This window comes from Eublepharis macularius, chromosome 16 (assembly GCF_028583425.1).
Source record: "Eublepharis macularius isolate TG4126 chromosome 16, MPM_Emac_v1.0, whole genome shotgun sequence".
Taxonomy (NCBI): domain Eukaryota; kingdom Metazoa; phylum Chordata; class Lepidosauria; order Squamata; family Eublepharidae; genus Eublepharis; species Eublepharis macularius.
The window spans coordinates 21,790,501-21,810,824 of record NC_072805.1 but is presented as its reverse complement, the minus strand read 5'-3'; the positions used below and the strand labels follow the sequence as shown (position 1 = coordinate 21,810,824).

Below are 20,324 nucleotides of genomic sequence, written 5' to 3'. Positions count from 1 at the left end.
TTTAGCATTTACAGAGCAGCAAAAAGGGGAAGGGAAATACAGGCGTCTGTATTTTAAGCTTTAAGCTTCCAGGACGCCTTTAAGCTTCCAGGACGCCTACAGATCCTTTAGGCTTCCAGGACTTTAAGCTTCCAGGATGCCTACAGATCTTTAAGCTTCCAGGATGCCTACTTTAAGCTTCCAGGACACCTACAGATCCCGGCAAACCTTGAGGTAAGAGAACACGTGCTGAACCTAGGTATTTCTTAACGTGTGTTTTGGCTCTTAGGGGAGGGCAGGGACCTCAGCAGGGCATAATGCCATAGAGTCCACCTTCTAAGGCAGTACTTTTCTCCAGTGGAACTGATCTCTGTAGTCTGGAACTCAGTTATCATTACAGGAGATCTCTAGCCACCACCTGCAGGTTGGCAACCTTAGAGCCTCCTGGCCCTGGTTACTGGGCCAGTGGGGGGGGGGGGGGGGAAGCAGGCTCAGAGCATGTGGCAAAATGGCACACGTATATGCTCCAGAGGTCCCAATGATGCACTTACAGTTGAAAACGGGACGTGACTGGGTCTTAGTGGGACCAAATCAGCCCCAAACAGTGAAAACGTTGTTTGGGGCTGATTTTGCCCCTGCTAAGATCCAGTTGCTTCCGTTTTTCAACCGGAAGTGACATCATTGGGGCTTCCAGAGAGGACTTTGTGTGAGAGAGAGGGAACCAGATTGGGTCCCCACACCTGCAAAGAAACCACCACTCCCCCGCTTGGGAGGCATAAGGTAGTAGAATTCTGAGGTGATAGACTTGGATGCAATTTTTTAATGCTCTCCTACGTGACAAAACTCTCCTTAAATTGAAAAGTTAACACAGGAGAATAATAATGACTGCACTTATATACTGCTCTTCTAGACAGATTAGTGCCTCGCCCACAGTGGTGAAGAAGTTAGTGTTATTATTATCCCTACAATACAGTTGGGGAGCTGGGGCTGAGAGGAGTGGCTTACCTAAGGCCACCTACTGAGCTCATGGCAGTAGTGGGATTCGAACTAGTAGAGTGCTGATTCGCAGCCAAACCACTTAACCACTGTGAACTGGGACTACTCCATGGTGTGATAGCTCTTCACTTGCAAAGCATTTTATATACAAGAGAGAGAGAAAGTACAAATTTCCAGTTTTATAAATAATGTAAAAAAATAATGTAGCTTACAATTCCAGGAAGCTAATTATGTAGCTCTTTCACAATGCTTGTCCTATTCAATTGTCAGTGAGATAAGAAGACAATAAACAAAGATATGTTTTAACAAAACTCAGTGAGACAAGAAAACTATTATAACACATAAAGCAAAGCAATTCTTTTTGTATACAAGATACGTGAAAAATGGCACCATTGCCTGCCATCCGAAGTGGCACAGTCCACTCTACAACTTCAGGATTTTGTCATCGTGATTAGACATGGGCACAAACCAAAAAAATTTAATGAACCAGCGGTTCGTGGTTTGGTGCCGACGACAAACCTGAACCAGCGAACCTAAATGAACATTTCCCGCTGACGAACCGGTTCAAGGTTTGTGGTTTGTGGGTGTCAGAACGGCCCCCGTTGGACTTAGAGAGCCCATATTCCCCGGGAGTGTTTAGCAGGCTCTCCTCCAGCCAGCACCCAAGTTTGGTCAAGATTGCGATAGGGATCTTGGAGTTATACCCTCTCCAATCCAAGGCCCCCAGGAAACTCCCATTCGATACAATTAAAGCCACCAGTTGACGTTGGCCCAGTGTACAAGGGGTTGGCCATCAGAACTGCCTATCAGGGTTTGCAGGGATGAGATTGGAGTACCCATGGTTACAGAACACCCCCTCCCCCCTCCCTTCCCCCGTGTGTCTTCTCCCATGTAACCAATTGTAACCAATTTGCAGCTCCATGGTTGGAAGGAAGACCTGCTGATCAAGATAAGCTGGGCTTCGATTCGGGTTTCCAGGGCTACAGAAGGAGTGCAGACAGAGTTCAGGCATTCCCCCAGCTCCATTTCCAAGGGAATTGTGTGATGGTGCCTGACTGTCTGGCTTCACGAACTGCGGGCGAACGTAACGAACCAGGCTTCCAATGAACGCTGGTTCATTGGCCATGGACCCTCACGGACCGCCAGTTCGCGAACGAAAGATTGGGCGGTTCGTGGTTTTTTTGGTTCGAGATGCGGTTCATGCCCATGTCTAATCGTGATCTGCTGTACACGTAGATCACAGCTTACCTTGTCATCTGTCTGCTGCTTTTCTTCCAAGGACTTTAGGAGGGCTCTCTCAGCCCCACCCACCTCACAGAGTGATTGTTATGGAGATAATAATGACATACTTTGTAAACCTCTCTGAGTGGGCATTAAATTGTTCTGAAGGGCAGTATATAAATCAAAATGTTGTTGTTATTGATGTTGTTATTGTTGTTGTTGTTTATCTTGGTGAACTTCAGGTACCCCTAGTTTCTGGTATCATACTAGGTAGTTGGCAAACTGACAGAGGGCCTGCTTGGCTATGACACCAAAACTATGAAACTCTCTCCCCAGGAATGTTCATCTGCCCTCTTCTGTCATTGTCTTCCACCAGTGGGTAAAGAAGAGTCTTGTTTTGTCTGCCATTCTCTTCATGAACCCTTTTTCCTGCCCTATGTTTTTTTTTACTTTTATTGAACAATAATACAACTCTTATCGCTGGTCTCGTAAGTGGGGGCGGGGGGTGGGAGCAGGAGATCCCCTGCCCCGGGGGGGGGAATGATAAGCCTATGCTGCAGGGTGGGACTGCCCGAACTAGAGGCCTTCTCCAGCGTGGTGGCCTGCTGTAATGCATCGGCTCTGTGCAGCAGCCCAGTGTCCAGCCGTGGGAAGCCCGTGCTGTAGGTGCAGCCCTCCTAAGGCCCCACAGCTAGAGCCTGTTGTATTATTTCACGACAGGCTCTGGTGCTAGTTTTAAAAGAATCTTGAATATTTAAAGACTTAGAGGTACAGATTTCCAGGCTCCATATCTTTTCCCATTGAGATTCAGATATTTCAATTTTACAGTCTCTTTGCCAAGATTTTAAAAGTTTGGGTAAATGCTTATTATCAGTTGAGGTTACAATTGTATATAGTTTTGAGACTGGTCCTTTATAAAGACTAGATTCTGAGTTTAAACGAAATTCAAAGTGAGGGGTCTAGATAGAAATCCCTGAAATTTGTATGTGCTATATATATGCATGCTTAATTTGGAGATATTCAAACCTGGGCAGCGTCACATCATATTTTTCTTCTAGATTCAATTATGATCGTATTTGGTCCTCCTGTTTAGAAATGTCTATAAAGCCAATTATGTTTGCTTTTTTCCAAATTTTAAAGGAGTCTTTTGAGTAGGCTGATTCAAACCAGCTTTGATGAACCAATGTTTTACTTATTCTTTTATGTGCTTTAAATATGTTATTTAGTTAAATTATGTTTTTAGGTTAATATGTAGTTTCGTTTAATAGGTTAATTGATCATAAAATAAATTCATAAAAGTAGTTTTTTCTTAAATGTTCTGTTAACTATTAGATGCCTTAGTGGCAATCATTGGGCAGAAAGGTGGCATGCAAATTTTGTGAATAAATAATACGAGGGAGAGTTCAAATGGCACATTCCCTGCCCCTCCTCCCTAATTGCGCGCCATAGTTGTACTTCTTGCTCTCTTACAGTGGCCAGGTCCCCTTTCTCTCCCAGCACTCACCTTTTCCTTTGTCTTCATGCTCATGCGATGACATCAGTTCTGGGAGTGACGTCATTACGCAGGCCGCAGGAGCGCTCCCAAGCTTTGCACCGGGCCGATTTGCGTCCCAAACAGATCCCCCACCCCTACCAGGGGACGTGGCAGCCCTAAGCTCGCTTGTTACAAATGTCAGTCAGGCCTTTTTACAACTGCACAAACATACAGAAACTCCAGCCTGGCACCATTCTTTTTCCCCCTACAAATCTCGTAAGTTTGTACACTCACTCTTCTTGCTGTTCATAGGCTAATGGTTAATTTGAATGTCTTTACAGTCGGGAGTGTGGCCCTTGTACTGCTGACATCTAAATAAAGGGGAATCTTTTCCTCTGTTGTGTCAATCCATCCATCCATCCATCCATCCATCCATCCACATTATTTATAGTTCACCTTTCTCACTGGGACTCAAAGCAGGTTGCACAGAGTAAGTCAATACAATCAACAAGATGGGACATTCAAGAAACAATGCAATAGAATTTGTATTGTTGACATCTAGAACCAACCAGAAATCTGAAAACAGAATTGAGACAAAGCATAAAGTGTTAACATGATACATTAAATGATTACATAGTAGGATCCTACTTATAGCAACAGGCAGTGCAATCTATACATAGTATTATAAAGTCATAGTCCCTACACCTTTACCCAAGTAAGTTTCTAAGCCGTTCTGGGCCATTTTTAATGGGGCTTTCTGGTTTTTATCTGATTTAGGCCTGTAGTTGATTCAGGCTTTTAGTTTAATAGCTAATGGCTGATTTCACTCACTGGTTATTGGTTTTCGTTAATCTCTGTGTTTTTTACCGTTTTTATGTCTTTTTGTTTTGCCGGTTTTACATGATGTTCTTTCTTTTATTGTTTTAAAGTGTCAGACTCTCCAGGCATGTTGTAGTAACAACGTGCAATATAGATGCTTTAAATAAATAAACATCATATCTGCTGTCCGTACATTTTTCAGTGACCATCTCCTTTTGACATTTCCTTGTCATTCCTTCATGCACCATCTTCTCAACGGGGTGAGATTAAGAGGCTGTCAAATGAAATCCAGCTACTGAAATCTAGCAGACAAAGTAAATATCGAATCAAGCTAGATATGATACAGGAGACCCTTGTTGTTTTATGCCTAGCAGAGCTGTGGAACAGCAGGAGCAAAATGGGGGTGAGGGGAGGTTGGCATCATACAGACACCACGACATAACTTCTGGTGCAAACCTAAAAGTGATGTCATCTTGTTGGGGTGACACTGTAGGATTCACTTGAAACTATATGGTTTTGCCATAGAGTTTTGGGTGAACCCTAGAATGGCACACCGATGCAGTGGTGTCACTTTTAGGTTTGCAGCAGAAGTGATGTCGCAGCATTGGCTCAATGCAGATCTTCAGGACTCTGCCTCTCTGTGTGTCCCAGTGGTTACCAGCACTGGGTGGTGATGATGGCAATTTAGATCAGGAAAATCATGGAGCAGGGGAGGTGCTGTGCTGTGACTCAGTGACAGAGCATCTGCTTTGCATGCATAAGGTTCCAGGTTCAATCCCTGACTTTTCCAGATAAAAATAAAACAATCAACGAAAAGGTATCAGATAATAGGTGATGTAGTGAGTGGCCATGTCAAGACCATGCCATTGGCCCTTAAAACATGACCCTTCCTTAGTCTACCGAACTAACCTGTAATACTATAATGCAGCTGTAGGACAGAGAAAAAAATAGCTCTTGAAAGGACATGGGAGGGGGATGGCACAGGGCCACAAGCTTAGCTCCACCCCCTTCCCTGTAATGCCAACAGAGGGATACCCCTTAAATAAGAGAAAAACAAGCGCCCCCCCCCCCCCAGTTTAAAAGAGAAGGCCATAGGAATGCTATAAATCATATCAGGAATGAACACGATGTCATGTAGGCATTCCCCTTTAATCACAGGGCTTCCTGCTTTCCATGTAGGGAGCCAGTTTGGTGTAGTGGTTAAAAGTGGTGGAACTCTAATCTGGAGAACCAGGTTTGATTCCTCACTTCTCCACTTGAAGCCAGCTGGGTGACCTTGGGTCAATCCAGGGCCGGATCTACGGTTGCCAGCAACCAGGGCAACCAAAGTCTGGCTGCTCGCGTGCGCTTGCGCACTCCTGGCACTGCGTGATGACGTCGCTCCATGATGTCATCACGCAGGCAGCGCGTGCCACCCCATGGCAAGCCAGCTGTCCCGGCACGCTGTGGAGCTGGCGGCGGCAGCACGAGTGGCTGGGAGGCCGCCCGTGCCATTTGTCTGCCCGGCAGGACAAGGGGCAGCCGGCTTGCCGCTCGCCCCTTGTCCTGCGGGGCAAGCGAATGGCGCGGGTGGCCTCCCAGCCACCTGTGCTGCCACCGCCAGCTCCACAGGACAGGGGGTGTGCGACAAGCACACCCCCCCGTCTTGCTGCTCACGAGGTCATGGGGTGGCAGCTGCGCCTGGCACCCCCTCTTTGGCGGTGCCGGGGGTAGACTACCCCCCTGCCCCCCTGTTGATCCGGCCCTGGGGCAATCACAGCTCTCTCATAGCTCTCTCAGCCCCAACTACCTGACAGGTTTGTGTTTGTGGGGATAATAATGACATTGACTTTGTAAACCGTTCTGAGTGTGGCATTAAGTTGTCCTGAGGAGTGGTATATAAGCAGAAGGTTATTAGGTTATTAAACATCTCAATAGCCAGGGAGGAAGAGTAGGGAAGAAGGTGGCCCTCAGGTATCCTGAGGAGAACCACCATGGATTGGTTGATTCATGATTTTGTTTGTGTCAGCTGCCTTGAACTCCGAAAGAGGTGGGTTAAAATCTATAAATAGGTAAATATGTATAAATTTCTAGAATGGGCATTCCAAAATCAGCTAATTCAAACGAGTGACATCCTGGCTCAATCTCAAAGCAGATCTCCATCCAAATCTCCGCATGCGGGGGTGGGAAAGGTGTCACCTTATGGCCCGAAAAGAAGCATACCATCTTATGAAGAACTTCCTTTCAAAATGCCAAAAATCTGTTCACCTACTAAGAGTTGGAAAACAGAGTTTTTATCGACTGGAATTTTTCCTAGTTGACTAATTGGTTGTAGTAAGAGAGCCAGTTTGGTGTAGTGGTTAAGAGCTAGGGGCTCTAATCTGGAGAGCCGGGTTTGATTCCCCACTCCTCCCCTTGAAGCCAGCTGGGTGACCTTGGGCTAGTCACAGCTCTCTCCGATAGGGTTGCCAGGTCCCTGGACTCTCCCGGCGGGAGATTGGGAGCTGGCACTTACCCCAGTTTCTGTCTCCTGGCTCACGTGATGACATCACTTCCGGGAAAGTGACATCATCACGTGGGTAAAAGGACACCACACAGGTAAAAAAGTGCCTTTGTCCTCGCTGCCATGCTCCTCTCGCTGCCGCCCACTCTTGCCACCGCTCTTGCCGCCACCACAGCCTGCTCACTACCATGGCCCCTTTGCAGGCATGCAGCCTATGGGGCACGATTCTGTCCCAAATGGGCTGATGTGAGCGCAGGACTGTGCCCCCCCTCCGGCCTGGGGGCATGCCGTGCTGCCCGGGGGGCGCCCTCTGCTGGCCAAGTAAGTGGGCATGAGGGGGGAAAGGGTGGAAGCAGGGGATCCCTCGCCCCAGGCGGGGGAATGTTAACCCTACTCTCCAAGCTCTCTCAGCCTCACCCACCTCACAGGATGTTTTGTTGTGGGGATAATAATGACATACTTTGTAAACCACTCTGAGTGGGCATTAAGTTGTCCTGAAGGGCAGTATATAAATCAAATGTTGTTGTTATTGTTATTGTTACTGTTATTATTCAACTTATACAAATATTCCAGACATTTTCATATAGTACACGTGAAGCAAACAAATGATTGCTGTTCTCTCCTTTATTCTTGCCATTTTCTAGATTATTTCGCTGACCACATGGGGGATTATGAAGATGTTTTGGCTTCGCTGGAAACCCTCAATCTCTCCATTCTTAAAGCCATGGATTACACCAAGAGAGTGAGTGATCATTATATAGTCTTTGTTTTTATTTATTTTATATCTTTATTAAAAACATTTCTGTTCTGCCTTTCCGTTTCCCTAGTGTGTTTAGCTAGTTCTTCAATGAATAAATTTAGAGTTTGTGTTTCTCAGGTGTACCTTTGTTTATAAATACTGAAATGAAATTGAAAATCCTCTGAATAATCTAGACAGAAATTTGGATGTCTCTCTGAATTTGCAGGGGAAACATTCATAAGATGGAATCAAAATGTGGCGGTTGTTTCATAAATATCTTGCTTGCGTCAAAGGAGTTTCCATTTGAGCTATTTGGGAGGCAGAGGTCAGTGCAAAGAGCCTTCAAAATATTCGCCCAGATTTCCTGGAATCACCCATCTGACCCACATAGGAAATGCTGTCTTTTTTTGGAGTGGACTTTGTTTGCCCTTAGTGATGCCACCGTAGGTTCAAATCTGACTGGCTACATAGCATAACAATATCATCACATTTAGTACATGATCCCTGATTGGCAGGGGTCCCTTGAAGTGGAAGGGAACATGGGGTGTGTGTGTGTGTGGGGGGGTAATAGTAGGATTAAGAGTAGGGTTATCAACCTCCAGGTGAGACCCGGAGAGCTCATGGAATTACGACTCTGTCCCTGCCTTTGCCTGGAAGGCTGAGAGGAAATCCTGATCTTGAACAGGATAGCAAAGGCTTCAATGCCTGAAGATGCTGAGAATTTCAAAATGGCTGTCAATTAATGTACGCTTGGGTTGAGTACGTTCAGAACTCTCAAGTAAAGAATATATCAAAGGTTATTACGTTATGAAGCATTTTTAGTGCTTCAGGAGTATATATTGCTAGGAGTTAATTCTTGGCCAGTAATGAAAGTTCTGCGTTAAGAACAAAAAGAATCAATGTAGATCCAACAAAAGTCACGCAGAATTGGTTATCGGATGCTTTCCTTGTCTAAAATTTGCTCTACACAAATAGCTTGGCTGATCCTTTTTTGGAACAAGTCACCTGTACAATTCACTGTATGGCTATGTAATGGGAAACCCCAAAGTAAAAATGTTGCTGTGCAGAATTTATATTTGCTGTTGGAAAACATTTCCAAAACGTGATCCTTCTCCAAATGAGAAAGGCTGTGATGACTGGCGGTTAGTTTGATCATCAGGTTCTGAAACACTCTTGTTGACCATCAGATCCATTTGGACAAAAACAAGGATTTCAGCTCATGCAGTATAAGGAGGAAATTTGCCCTTGGCTACAATCCTCTCTTTTGCCAACTGTTAAACGCACAGCATCTGGTTATCCTAGAAATCTGTCTCTTTCTAATCTGGAATTCATCTTGTTCCAGATAAATGAAACCTCTTTGCCCTCCAAATTTTGAAAAAGAGTCATTGCTTAATTCACGGGTTAGTTAGGCGAGTAGCCGTAACAGCAAGATCTTCATCCAGCAGCACTTTAGAGACCAACAAGATTGTCAGAGTGCAAGCTTTCGAGAGTCAGAGCTTCCCTTGTGCCTGAAGAAGGGAGCTTTGACTCTTGAAAGCTTACACTCTGAAAATCTTGTTGGTCTCTAAAGTGCCACTGGATGAAAATCCTGTTGTTTAATTCACATTTTCTGATCATTAAAGGATACAGAAAATATTGTACTACATGTGCTGGACAAGGCATGGGTTTAGTATTTGAAAGAAATGGAAATTGTTAGAGGATGCTTTGTATGAAAGTGAAGTTTTGTGCTGAATCCTTGGCTGTGGTTTATTGACTCGGCTTTCGTTCGTGCAACTAATCTGTGAATGATCGCACATGTAGCTGTCTTCTATTTAATCAGACAATCTTATCTAGTCTGGCTATTCTGGCAACAATTCTCCAGGGTCTCGGTGCAGGTTGTTACCATCCTGTTAGCTAGAGATATTGGGAACTGAACTGCAAACCTCTGCATTCAAAGCAGATACTCTTAACTATACAGGATGGGATTCATGCGTTCAACCCATGGATGATGACACCATTTTAAAGTGATTTAAAATTGTTGCAAGGGCACAGCAGGCTGAAAAGGTCTTGTGTCCCCCTGTCCCTGCACATCTTTTCAAGTACTGAAATGGTCACATACAGGCTGCAGCTATTTCAGCACTAGAAAAGGCACCCGAGAGGGGGGCGGAGAATAAGAGTGCCTCAGCCCTCCACACTGTGGGCCTGATCAGGATCAGGCCATTGCAGATCTCTTTAAAATGGCACAGCTTCCATAGGTCAGACGCCCGGACACCATCACGTCTAGTTTGGCCCGGTGACTGATCCTTGGCCCCCTCTTCTTTGTCATGAATATGCCATAAACCAAACAAAGACAACAAGCAATACATTTGTGGTCCAATCCAAACTTCCAAAGTGTATATGGGTTTTAGAGGTGTGCACAGTTCCTTTTAAGGTTGGATGCTTATGAGAAAGAAATGATGGGAGTGGAGGAGATATTGCTGGAGGTGGTCCAGTCTGCAGATAATTTCAGTCTTAAAATAGGGAAAGATCTCAGATTTCCAGTATGCTTCTGTATAATGGGAGACTGAAAATATAAAAACAAGCCATCCAAACCTGTCTCTGGGAGTAATTGGAAAGCATGGGCTCATTGTATAACAGAGAGAGATTATAATGAAGGCAGGAACACTCTCGAATTAAGGTCCTTTGATGACTGCTCTGTCCCTTTTAGTGGAAAACAAAGGTTCTGAATGATGCAGGCAAACCCAGGTTCTCTCTTATTCAAGAAGAAATGTCTCTCTTTTTTGCTTTAAAAGAAAACATTTGGATATCCTTGACTACATCTGTGTCTCTGCTTCGCTGCTTCCTTGTGTATTAGAACGCAGACTAAATCAACCCATTAGAAGTAAAATCCTTGAGAACGTTTCCTATTTTTTTCAGCTTTTCAAGCAAGCTCAGGTGCTTGGTTCTAACAATGGACTCCTTTTATTAAAATCTTTGCTACCGGCCTGGTTGTTTTTTTGGATATTTTTGGAAGCGGTTGTATAACCATTTTTAATTGGTGTTTATACTTCATGTCTTTTAACAGAACACTAATCGTTTGTTTCTCGTAAGAAGACATGTGGCAATTATTTTCTGTGGGGGAAGTTTATAAATGATCTTCTGTAATTAGGCACTAAAGTATGCAAGGTAAACAAAAGTGCAGGACAGTAATTACTTCCTGATTTAGAGAGCTGTTGGATTCGAACGGTACATGAACTACAATGTTATACCCAGGGTGCAAAACATTCTATTCTTTACAATTTAGGTGTTCCATTTCTGAAATGGGTACAACGGGGAGTCGAATTTACATTAATTCCGTTTTCATGCAATTAACCCCAGAGGTAAAACTGTGAGTCATGTGTGTTTTAATTGCAATAGAAATATTCTTCAATGTTGTCACAGTGAGCCTTTCTAAAACTGATATGTTGACTTAGTGTGAATGGAATAGGGAATGTTCATCAAAAGTGGTCATTGCACATAGTCACTGGATATTATGGAGAATATGCAAATATTCTGATGATGAACAGAAAAATTGTGTACTAGGTCAAACTGGAAAACAAATATATTAAGAACATTAAAAAATCCCTGCCGTGCTGGGTCAATCCATTTTGTGATTTCTTCCCATGGCAGCCATTTTGTGGTGGTGACTGCTATCCATTTTCAAAATTCCAAAAGTGCACTCCCAGGCTGCCCCTTGACCCACGCGACGATGGCACTTCCCAGAAGTGACGTCATTTTGCAAGCCGGGAGCACGTGTGCGTGCATGAACAGGGACGCAGGACACACAGTGTGGTAAGAGCCAGGCCCTTGATTTCCCACTGGGGGAATCGGGGGACCTGGTAACCCTGTATGGGTGCCATGAAATCGTTTCCGGGCAAGCTTCCAGAATTGAGGACATGGTGGCCTCAACACACTAGGAATTTCCCCAATCTCTATGATAAAAACCATAGAGAATTGGGCAAGTTCCTAAAATGTTTCAGGTGTCATAATGTTATCCTGCCCCCTTCTCCCTCTGCTTCATTGAGCATGTGTGGGGCATGGGAGAGGGGTAGATAGAAGGTTTCCCACCAAGGGCAGGCAACTGGCAAGCCTATGCATTTGGCATAATGAGCAGTTAGCTTGCCAGGAATCCACCCTACCAATTTTGTGATGCTTTCACATGATCTTTGAAGCTCATGGCAGTTAGAAGTTAGAACCTTTGCATTGTACACTGTGGGGATGAGGCATTTTATCTCTTTCATTATGGAGTTCTAATAGCAAATCATCCGAAAGAACAGAAACTCTCTAGCCTTTCATGTGTATCGTTCTCTGGAAACTAACTAGCCACCTTTGGGCCAAGCTACAAGTGACAAATGGCACTTGGACAGCAAGTGAACAAACTCATGTGTATTCCTCCCTGTTTACTTGCACTCCACTTGCTCAGTGGAGCGCACGTGAAGTGCAAGTGAACAGGGAGGAATACACATGTTCAAGTGCCATTTATCACTTGTAGCTTGGCCCTTTGTCTATAGTTCTCTTTGTGGTACTTCTTTAATTTTTTGTATAAAACTAGCAATGATTTATGGATTATGGAACTTCAGGAGCTCAGGGGAAAGTTTCTTTTGTAATGCAGTGTTCGTTAATGTTTGCAACGATCAACACTCTTTCTCTGAAACAAGATTAAAATTTGAACCAAATAATCTACATAAAAACAATTAAAATGTGACTCCATTCCTAGTGTCACTTATGAAAGTGGCCAACAGTATGGGACAAACTGAAAGCCTCTTCCTAATTGTGAGATGTACATAATTTTAAAGCATGCACTTAAAAATGTAATGTGTGAATGAGGGGGGAAATAGGTGTTTGGAAATACGGCATATAACTGCCGTCTTCTGAGAGTTCCCTGGTGAGTGACCTGGTAGAAAATCCAAGTTTTTTGCCATGCAGTGGATGGAATGATCTTGGGTCACCAACCAATGAGGGATATATTTGAAACAGTTGGCTTGCCTGCTGTGTTTATTCATAATTGGCGATATTTAAATGAAATCTGTCCAAATACAGAGGGAGCCAAGTCATAATCATTCTGCACTGGGTTCTTCTGTGGTGCCATCTGTATGGTTTTCCAGTGCAAAAGGAGAAAGGGTGGATCGTAGGGTGTGGGAGAGCAGTATCGGATCTTTTTGAGGAAGACTTGAGTCTCTAAGGTGCAACTAGGCTGGAATCTTGCTCTTCTGTTGCTAGAGAGATCCCAGCTCCCCTAGTGGGGGTTGGGGATCCCCCCACTCCCACCCACTGCCCCCCTGCTACCACTCACCTGGTCAGTGGGGGGGAGGTAGGGGAACAGGCCTCCCAGGCACGCTCCCGGGGCAGCATGACGACATCACTCCCAGGAGTGACATAGTTTCACCACCCGGAGAAATGCTCCTGCGCTTTGCAGCCGGCCAATTTGGGCCCCAAATGGATTGAATCAGATCTGTTTGGGGCCAAAATCAGCCCACTCGAAGCAAGAGCACGGTCCTGGGCCTGCGTAATGACATCATTTGGAAGTGATGTCATCGTGTAGGCCCGAGAGTGTGCATGCCAAAAAAAGGTGAGTGTCGGGTACCCCCCACCCCCACCAGAAGGGTAGGGGGACCCAGCAACCCTTTCTATACAGACCGATAGTTACCCACCTGAAACCATGGTCTTTTTGAGTTTTGAGTGATTCGAACGTTCGACCCACCCTTTACCAAATGAACATGCCAAGCAAGAGAAGTCCTGCTGAGAGGCTGTTGAGCCTTTTAGGACAACATTTTTTGGGAGGAGCATTCCAGGGACAGAACTGGACATGGTTAGAGTGGAACTCTAGCATATCCTCTGATAGTTTTGCTTCTTCCACTAGCAGTCTTAGATTTGCACGACGTGTGTCTGTTGCTCCTGGAGACCCCTTTCTTGCTGGTGTACACTGAGAGCTCGAGTTAGCTTTCGAGATGAGCTAATGAGCCTTTTTGCTCAGGGGAGTCTGTGACTTTTGACAGGCTGACTTCCGGAGCAATTGGTTTTTCATAAACTTGAAGCAAGTGACAGCTTGTGATTAACAATGCACTTTTCTCTCTCTTCCTGGCTGTAGAAGGTAGGTAGCAGGAGGGGCCCATGCCTATGAGAGGACACATTCTAGCCACACTGGAACCTGATGGTATCCAGGGACGCGTTAGAAGACTAATAAGTGGAGAGAGGATCCTGATGCACGAGCCGAACAAAACCCGGAAAAACTAGTTCAGCAGAGCAAACTGGGTGAGGAAGGCAGTTATAAGGGGAGCATATAGATCTTCCATAGTCTTGCCGTTTGCGTACTTGCACTGGGTAAACCCCCTGCCTTGGTGCCAATCCCCTGCCAACTGAGGAGAAAAACAGCTAGAAAATGGCCTCCGTAGTGATGCTCTAATAATTTCCTCATGTCTGTTTACCATAGAGATTAGGGGAAATTCCTTGAGTGTCACCTGGAAGTGACGTTACATCCTCCCCAAACTGCCCCCTCCCCCAAGGAGTGCCCTCAGAATCTCCCAGCATTTGCCAAGGCAGTGTTAACAGCCCTGTCGACCAAAGGCTCTTTATGAGTTCTGCGCTTGGAACTTAATTCCAAAGCAGTGCACTCATGATGAGCCCTGTTTGGATTGGGATCACAGCACTTGGGAAGAGAGGGTTTCCGCCTCACCTCCTGTGCTGTTTCCAACCTAAAATGGCTCCAGGGAGCTGCTGTTTCCTCCAGTGAGTAAATTACTTTGTAGTGATGGGCTACACACAAGTTTCCAAAGTGAGGTAAATAGCTACTCCCTGGGACAGTCTCACAGCTTGAGGAAATGGTGTGTGGGGGAAACATAATTCCCTTCCCTGGACACCACAGTCCCGATCCACATTGCACACCAAATTGTCACCCAGGTCGAATCCACATTCACCCATTACCCGCATGTTTATCGGATATCTTCCGTTTGCCTCCAATCCGTGATTTTTTTCTCTTCGTTCACATCCCTGCTTCCAATTCGCCTTTCTCGCGCGTCCCTCCGGTCACACGGCCGCTCGAAAACTGCTTTTTTGGGCGGGACCTTTTTTCCCCGCCCATTTTTTAAAAATTGCCTCCAATCCGCGATTTTTCCCTCTTCGTTCACATTCCTGCTTCCAATCCATCTTTCTTGCATGTCCCTCCGGTCACACGGCCGCTCGAAAACTGCTTTTTTGGGCGGGACCTTTTTTCCCCGCCCATTTTTTAAAAATTTTTTTGAGCTCACTTTTCCGTTATTTCGATCTTGTGTTATAAAGAAACATCATTGAAGATAATGATGCCTCTCTTTCCCCCACTGACAGCACTGATGGCTCTTCCGTTTCTTTTTTGGACATTTTGAAGCATGCGGGAAGCTTTCGTGGGCATTTCCTATGCAGGACAGTTCAGTGCTCGAATTTTACTGAAGTTTCACAAAGCCAAGCTTTGGGCGGGTTCAGGCCGGTCAGTCACTTTGGATGAAGAGGCTGGTTTGAAAGGTGGTTTGAAAGGTGCAGTTTGAAAGGCTGGTTTGAAAGGTGCGGGTTGCATGTCTGTGCGAGTGGAGCGTGCCGAGACACCACCCAGCCGTCCGCTCCCCCTTCCCCCCTCTCCAAGACTGGAGCGGCAGCGCCTGCGGGGTCAAGCCGGCTTGGTGGCCAGAGGGCTGTTTACCCCAAGGGGGGAAGGCTGCGCCCCCTCCCCTCCCGCGGACCGCCGCGCTGATGGGCGACCTCGCAGGGGCAGGCGCCCCGCGAGCTGGGCCTCTGCGTGGCGAGCGCCTGAGCCAGAGTGCCCACAGTGGAGAGGGCGCCTCGCAGCGCAGCGCATCCTCGCCCCCCCGGCAGCGCAGCACTGGCTCACTGCAGAGAGAGGCTTGGAGGGACGCGGCTGTCTCCTCGGCCGGCATCCCCGGCCCGCCGCCGCCGCTTCTCTCGGCAGCAGTTTTTAAAATCCCTGTTCGTCTTCAGCCCCCCTCCGCGGATGTGCCAGCCCACGGGCCAAGCCACCTTTGCTGTCCCGGCAGCCCCCGCAAGCCCTGCCGTTCGGCTCAGCCGGGGATGCTTCGGCCAGTCCCTTCTCCGCTCTGAGCTGGGAGCCTCCAGCTGCGCCCGGGCTTCGACTCGGTCTGCCGGGCACCTTCTTGACCCCGGCGGGAGAGGAGGCGAGCGATGAGCCCGCCGGCTTCCCAGCGCCTCCAGCCCCGCCGCTGGGGCGGCCCTCGGCAGCGACTGTTTTCTTTATTTTGAATGATTGATTCACTGTAATTTCGATATTACAGTAATATAAAATAAAAAAATAAAAAACAGTTAAAAAGGAAGTTTTGCGAGTCCGTTCTGATGATGGATTCACCCCAAAATGATTTTTCAAACTACCAGATTTGATTCAGAAACAGCATAATCAATAAATCCAATGCTATGAAGTCAAAAACAGTCTTTTGCAGACTACGGAGCACTTGCAAGTTGAATCAGCCAATAGGAACTCTCGGAACGGCCGGAGAGACAGGAAGGGGGGTGGTTTTTAAAAAAACCGCGTAAATTGCGCATTGGACTGTTCACGGCCACCGTGAAACTCCCGTTGAAAAACTGTGACCACATATTCGGGAGAAATGCGAATGAAATGCGTCTGTTTAATGAGGTAATGTGACCGGCACTCAAGATTGCGGGGAGAATGCGGGGAAAACGCGGAAAAAAAGAAGTAATGTGGATTTGGCCCCAGTCTCTTCAAAGCAGTTGCCTGGGACTAAAATTAGTATATCTGAATCTTGCATATCATATCTGTTCCAGCTCGGGTTGCCAGTGTGCATGCACCCTCCCAGGCTTGTGCAATGACATAACTTCTGGGAAGTTATGTCATTGACATCATCGGCTAGCCAGGGGCGTGTTCCTGCACTTTGTGTGGGGCAAATTCAGCCCGTTTGGGGCCAAAATTGGCCCCAGTAAAGCACGGGAGCATACCTGCAGCTGGAGCAACAATGGTTCTTCAGAAAGTGACATCATCGCTCCCTGCTGGGATCGAGCCTGGTATGTTCTTTCCAGAGTTGCCTGCCAGTGGTGGGCAATTGCTGGAGGTTTGCTACCTCTCACCAATCATCAGGCAACAGGCCAAACACCCAGGAGATTGCCCACTATTGACGGCCACTGGAAAGCCTAGTTCCAACCTATAATTCAGCTGTGTTTGTATAGGCCTAGCCTTTCAGTCCAGTTTCCTCTTTCTGCCCAAGACCCAGGGCCATCCTGTCCATTACGTGCAGCTAGGCAATCTCCTAGGGTATCAGAGGGGGAGAGGCACTAAACCAGCCCTGGATAGGTAGATGAGGCCCTTTTCCAAGTCCGTTTTGGGCTCCTGGCATGGGGGTAGGTTTGCCAGCTGCCAGCTGGGGGATGAAGCTTGGGGAGGTTGTGGTTCAGGGAGGGGAAGGATCTCACTGGGGTATAATTTCATACAGTCCACTCTCCAAAGCAGCCATTTCCTCCAGGGGAACTGATCTCTGTTGTCTGGAGATCAGTTGCAATTCCAAGACATTGCCAGTTCCTGCCTGGAGGTTGGCAACCATGCATGGAGGTTGCAGCCAAAATTATTTTCCTTGTGCCCCAGAAATCCTTGGGCCAGGGAGGTCAGTATGAATTCAAACCTGCAAGGATGATTGCTTGAAAAAAGATGTGCATGCAATGATGGAATTCTGAGCCTTGTTTCTGGCCAGGCAGAATCCTGTAGGACTTGGCTTCTGCTGCTTTTAGCATGGAAGGGAGGAGTGTGTGAATTAGTTGCATCAACCAGTAAAAAAAATAAACCGATGCCATAGAACATTCATATAGTTTGAGTCCGGGCTTTTTTCCTGGGAAAAGAGGTGGTGGAACTCAGTGGGTTGCCCTCGGAGAAAATGGTCACATGGCTGGTGGCCCCGCCCCCTGATCTCCAGACAGAGGGGAGCTTAGATTGCCCTCCGCGCCACTCCAGCGGCACAGAGGGCATTCTAAACTCCCCTGTCTGGAGATCAGGGGGCGGGGCCACCAGCCATGTGACCGTTTTCAAGAGGTTCCGGAACTCCGTCCCACCATGTTCCAGCTGAAAAAAGCCCTGGTTTGAGTGGAAGGAAAGGGGTAACAGGGAATATATATACCTGAGGGTGCTTTTGGTCTGTTAAGGTCAGTCTATTCTACTCTGACTGTAAGTGGCTTTTTAGGGTCCCATGGCGAGGTCTTTCAGTTCAGCTAACATCTGATCTTTTTAACTAGAATTGCCAAGAATTGGACCTGGGACCAAATGGTGTAAAAGACCTCTTCCAAAGACCCTGAAGAGCTCCTGCCTGCTAGATTAGTCTAGAAAAGACTGGCTTTAATATAATAGTAGGGTTGCCAGATTTTCTTATCCTCCCAGCAGCCAGTGGGCAGCACTTACGTTTTCCGTGTTCTTGTGCACATGTGCTTCTGGCTCTGGGCGCAATGACGTCACTTCCAGGAGTGACGTCCTCGCACCAGTTGGCAGGAAGGGAGGGAAAATGTCCACCACTGGGAGTGACATCATCATGCCCAGTGGGAGCGTGCCTGCTGGGCACTGGCCTGGGAGGCTTCTTGCTGAGGCCTTCCCCGCCCCACCAGCCAGGTGAGCAATGGCAGGTGGCAGAGGCTGGGAGCGGGGGATCCCCCGCTCCCACTGGGGGACTGGCAGCCCTAGACAATGGATCGGGGTGAAGTGTCGGCTTTGCATACGAAAGGTCCCAGGTTCAATCCCCAGCCTTTCCAGTTCAAAGAATTAAATAGTAGGTGATGAGAAGCACAGTTGCCAAAGACTCTGGAAAACCACAATCAGAGGAGACAAGAGAAATTTTGATTCACATCTTCATTTGAGTTAGTCCCCACAGGTGCATGATTTTTATACAGACAAACCCAACAGGAGCTGGGTTCCTGGGACTCCCATTGTCAAGCTGAGCCCAGCTCTTGTTTGAACTCTTAGCTGCCAGCGCTTGCGGAGCGACATGAACTGAAGTGATGACTTTACAACTGCCCTCATTTTAATTTTTCCTTGACCTCTCTGCTGCCATTACCAGTAAGGTCTGACATCCAGGAGGTGAGAATGAAACCCCCACATACCGAATTGCTTGTTAGATGTTACAAAAGAGAAATCTTTTAAGTTGTGAAGCAAGACATTTTCCCTTGTTCTCTTCATGAACATTGATGCTCTCGTACTTTTTTTTTTTTTTGCTCATTTGGAAAGGATATGCAGCTGCCATTCGAACTAGACATTATGCATAAGATACATAAATGGTCTACTGGAGTTTTTTTAAAAAATGAAAAGCAGTCATAGGCTTCCCTCCACTTCACTGACATAGCAGGTGGTCAAGAAGACCTCAGCAGGCATCGTGTTTTGTGTCTGTGGGGAACAGCCACTTGGAAACAAGTGCCCCTGTTTCAGGAGGGTGTTTGGCTTGTAACTTCCCAATATTTTTCAGAACCTCCCAAAGTTTTGTGATTGGATTCAACCCCCATGGCAGCCATTTTGTGATTAGTCCCACCTTTCCCCCATGGCAGCCATTTTGTGATTAGTCCTGTCCCATGGCAGCCATTCCTGTCCCATGGCAGCCATTTTGTGATTAGTCCCACTCTTCCTCCTCCTATTTCTCATTAAATTTATATTAGAAGTATTTTTTTAACCACACAGTAGTGTAGTTTCTGTTTATACCACACAGAGGTGCTCTAAGCATCCTTTTGCAACTTCAGCCCTTTGTTGATGTTCCACAGCACAGGGTAGAGTTGCCAGGTCCCCTGGACTCCAAACTGGGGGATGGGGGGCACATGCACTAGGAGGACCCTTCCCTGTCATGCCAGGCATGTCGTCATTCCTGGCGTGACAAAGAAGTGAAGGCCTCCGCACAGAGCTGATTTAATTCCTGGTGTGACAAGGAAGTCCTCTGAAGCACTTGGGGGCGCACTGCAGGGCTTGGGCTGTTCCCCATGCCTTCCTCCCTGCTGGCCAGATGAGAGGTGGCGGGGGGTGGAGGCTGGGAGCGGGGGATCCCCTGCCCCCATCCAGGGACTGGTAACCATACCACAGGGTGAGGCTCATGCGATACCAGCACAGGGCATTTCTACCAGTGGCATTTCTACCATCCCTGATTCAGAGTTCCAGGATGGCATGAGAGAAATCAATTGGCAGTTCCAGGCAGCAGCAGGAGCACATGGGCAGCATGTGTTTCTGTTCCTGGGGAGAAGCAGTTAGCAAGAAGAACCTCATGCTTGCACAGTCCTTCACTGCAGGGAAGTGAGGAAGGAACGAAGGCTCCAACAGCCTGTGCTAATGGCTTGATAGATTCATGCTGACTTTGTTGAGGTCTCTTTACATGTGCAGTATGGCAGCACGTGTCCTTTGAGCCCACATTTGCCCACCATAACAACCAGCAACAACAACAAAAGCATCCGGTGGAAATAGAGAAAGGATTATTAGGGATCAGGGTCCCAGCTACATAAGGCAGAAAGCCACACTTCGGGCAGTTCCCTATCATCCTTGTGTGGAATATGCGCAGAGCTCCCACACACAAATTTGTCTGCACCACTGCAGCTCCCTCCACTCTTTGGAAAGATCATTTCTGGGGTTGCAAGATCTGGGCGGAAGGACAGACATG

General features: G+C 46.9%; 1 protein-coding gene across 1 annotated transcript in view; it reads left to right on the top strand.

The window, feature by feature from the left end:
* Positions 1 to 20,324, top strand: part of NECAB2 (N-terminal EF-hand calcium binding protein 2) — a 259,662-nt gene that overhangs the window by 137,396 nt on the left and 101,942 nt on the right. The window contains exon 5 of the mRNA XM_055000136.1: positions 7,616 to 7,713. Coding sequence (XP_054856111.1) covers positions 7,616 to 7,713 — 98 coding nt within the window. The remainder of the gene's footprint in view (positions 1 to 7,615; positions 7,714 to 20,324) is intronic.